At 51.8% G+C, this 3164-nt stretch overlaps 1 protein-coding gene across 1 annotated transcript; it reads left to right on the top strand.

Annotated features, from left to right (window-relative positions):
* Positions 1–420: 420 nt before the first annotated feature.
* On the top strand, positions 421–2271 carry LOC120499122 (Schwann cell myelin protein-like; the record flags this gene model as incomplete). Its single annotated transcript, XM_039702606.1, has 2 exons — positions 421–471; positions 1907–2271. Coding segments are annotated over exons 1-2 (408 nt in total), but the record flags the coding sequence as incomplete, so codon positions are not given.
* Between the last annotated feature and the right edge of the window lie 893 nt (positions 2272–3164).

The raw sequence follows: 3164 nt of genomic DNA, 5'->3' as shown, positions 1-3164 counted from the left end.
CTGGTTTATACTGGTTGGTATTGGTTATACTGGTTATACTGGTTTATAGTGGTTATACTGGTTTATACTGGTCTGTACTGGTTTGTACTGGTCTGTACTGGTCTGGCCCTGCTGTCCCCAGCTGTCCCTGTACTGGTTTGTACTGGTTTATGCTGGTTGGTATTGGCTATACTGGTTATACTGGTTTATACTGGTTGTACTGGTTATACTGGTCTGTACTGGTTTATACTGGTCCATACTGGTCTGACCTCGCTGTCCCCCTGTCCCCAGCTGTCCCTGTACGGGTTTATACCGGCTTATACTGGTTTAAACTGGTTTATACTGGTTATACTGGTTTATACTGGTTGTACTGGTCTGTACTGGTCTGTACTGGTTTATACTGGTCCATACTGGTCTGACCTCGCTGTCCCCCTGTCCCCAGAGCCGCCATGAGCCGCCCCCCGCTGCTGCTGCTGCTGCTGCTGCCGCCAGGTACTGGGGTCACTGGTTTGTACTGGTTTATACTGGTTTGGACTGGTTTGGACAGGTTTGGACTGGTTTGGGGGCTGGGGTCACTGGTTTGGACTGGGAGGGGATTTGGGGTTACTGGTTTGTACTGGTTTGGGGTTTTCCTTACTGGTTTGTACTGGTTTGTGTGTTGGGGCTACTGGTTTGTACAGGTTTGTACCGGCTTATACTGGTTTATACTGGTTTGGGGTTACTGGTTTATACTGGTTTGTACTGGTTTGAGGGCTGGTGTTACTGGTTTGTATTGGTTTGTGTGTTGGGGTTACTGGTTTGAACCGGTTTGGACTGGTTTATACTGGTTTATACTGGTTTATACTGGTTTATACTGGTTTATACTGGTTTATACTGGTTTGGACTGGTCTGGACTGGTTTGAGGGTTAGGGTTACTGGTTTGGACTGGTTTATACTAGTCTGGACCAGTTTATACTGGTTTATACTGGATTGTTTGTACTGGTCTGGACTGGTTGGAATTGGTTTATACTGGTTTGGACTGGTTTATACCGTTTTTTTACTGGTTTTTACTGGTTTATACTGGTTTGTACTGGTTTCATGCCAGTGCCTCCATCCCGTGCCGCTTCTCGTACCCCGAACCCCCTGAACCCGCCCCAAACCCACCCCAAATCCGCATCATTCCACCCCAAACCCCAACATTTCCATTTTTTCCCATTTTCCCCATTTTTCACAAAATCCCAGGAATCTCAGGACCCTCCTGACCCCTTTCAGGACTCCTAAACCCCCCCAAAACCCCCAAAACCCTCCCCAAAACACCCCTAAAACTCCCGGGTTTTGCCATATAACAACCCCAAATCCCACGGAATCCACCCCAAAACCCCGAATATCTCAATTTTTCCTCTTTTTCCCCATTTTTTCCCAAACTCCCAGGAACCTGAGGACCATCCCCACCTCCTCGAGGACCCCTAAACTCCCCAAAAAACTCCATTTTCAGCCACATACCGCCCCCAAACCCCACCGAACCCACCCCAAATCGAACTTTTTCCCACTTTTTTAAAACTTTTTCCCATTTTTCCCCAGAACCCCAATATTTCCATTTTTCCAAATTTTCCCCATTTTTCCCAAAATCCCAGGAATTTCAGGACCCTCCTGACCCCCTAAACCCCCTGAAACCCTCCCAAAACACCCCTAAAACTCCCATTTCCAGCCACATACCGCCCCCAAACCCCCATCACTTCACCCCAAACCCCCAATATTTCCATTTTTCCGAATTTTCCCCATTTTTTCCCAAACTCCCAGGAACCCTGGCTGCCTCCTGACCCCCTAAACTCCCCCAAAACACCCCAAAACTCCCATTTCCAGCCACATACCGCCCCCAAACCCCCATCATTTCACCCCAAATATTTTTTTTCCCCCATTTTTCCCGATTTTCCCGTTTTTTCCGCAGGGATCGCGGCCGCCTCGTGGGCCGCCTGGATGCCGCCGGCGGTGGCGGGGCTGGCGGGCTCGTGCGCCTCCATCCCGTGCCGCTTCTCGTACCCCGAGGAGCTGCGGCCGGGCTCGGTGCAGGGGCTCTGGTACTTCGGCAGCCCCTACCCCAAGAACTACCCGCCCGTGGTGGCGCGCTCCCGGCCCGGCGCCGTGCACGAGAGCTTCGCCGGGCGCGCGCGGCTCCTCGGGGACCCCGGGGTGCGCGACTGCTCCCTGGAGCTGGGACCCCCCCTCAGCGCCGAGCTCGGGGGGCGCTACTACTTCAGGGGGGACCTGGGCGGCTACAACCAGTACAGCTTCAGCGAGCACACCACGCTCGAGGCACACCTGGGCACACAAAATTGGGGGAAAATCGGTGAAAATTGGGGAAAATTTTCTGTGAAAATTGGGGGTTTTGGGGGCACCTGGGCACACCTGGGCACACCTGGTGGGGAAATTCGGTGAAAATTGGGGGAAATTCGGTGAAAATTGGAGGTTTTGGGGGCACCTGGGCACACCTGGAGAGGGGAAAATGGGGAAATTCGGTGAAAATTGGGGGAAATTGGGTGGAAATTGGGGATTTTGGGGGCACCTGGGCACACCTGAGAGGGGAAGGAACACACCTGGGGGCACCTGAAGAGGGAAAATGGGAAAAATTGGGGGGAAATTGGGGGAAATTCAGTAAAAATTGGGGGAAAATCAGTGAAAATTGGGGAAAATTCGGTGAAAATTTGGGGGTTTTGGGGCACCTGGGCACACCTGGGTACACCTGGAGAGGGGAAAATGGGGAAATTCAGTGAAAATTGGGGGAAAATCGGTGAAAATTGGGGGAAATTCGGTGAAAATTTGGGGTTTTTGGGGCACCTGGGCACACCTGGGCACACCTGGACAGGGGAAAATGGGGAAATTCGGTGAAAATTGGGGAAATTCGGTGAAAAACAGGGAAAATTTGGCGAAATTTGGTGAAAATTGGGGGAAAATCGGCGAAAATTGGGGGTTTTGGGGGCACCTGGGCACACCTGGGCACACCTGGGCACACCTGAGAGGGGTAGGAACCCACCTGGGCGCACTTGGAGAGGGAAAATGGGAAAAATTGGGGGAAATTCGGAGGAAATTGGGGGAAATTCAGTGAAAATTTGGGGTTTTTGGGGCACACCTGGGCACACCTGGGGAGGTATTGGGGTCCCTGGGCACACCTGGCCAGGTATTTTTGGGTAATTTTGGGTATTTTTGGG

This window comes from Passer montanus, unplaced genomic scaffold, assembly GCF_014805655.1.
Source record: "Passer montanus isolate IOZ18808 unplaced genomic scaffold, ASM1480565v1 scaffold1570, whole genome shotgun sequence".
Taxonomy (NCBI): domain Eukaryota; kingdom Metazoa; phylum Chordata; class Aves; order Passeriformes; family Passeridae; genus Passer; species Passer montanus.
The sequence above is the reverse complement of the archived record's forward strand: the minus strand, read 5'-3'. Positions and strand labels throughout refer to the sequence as shown.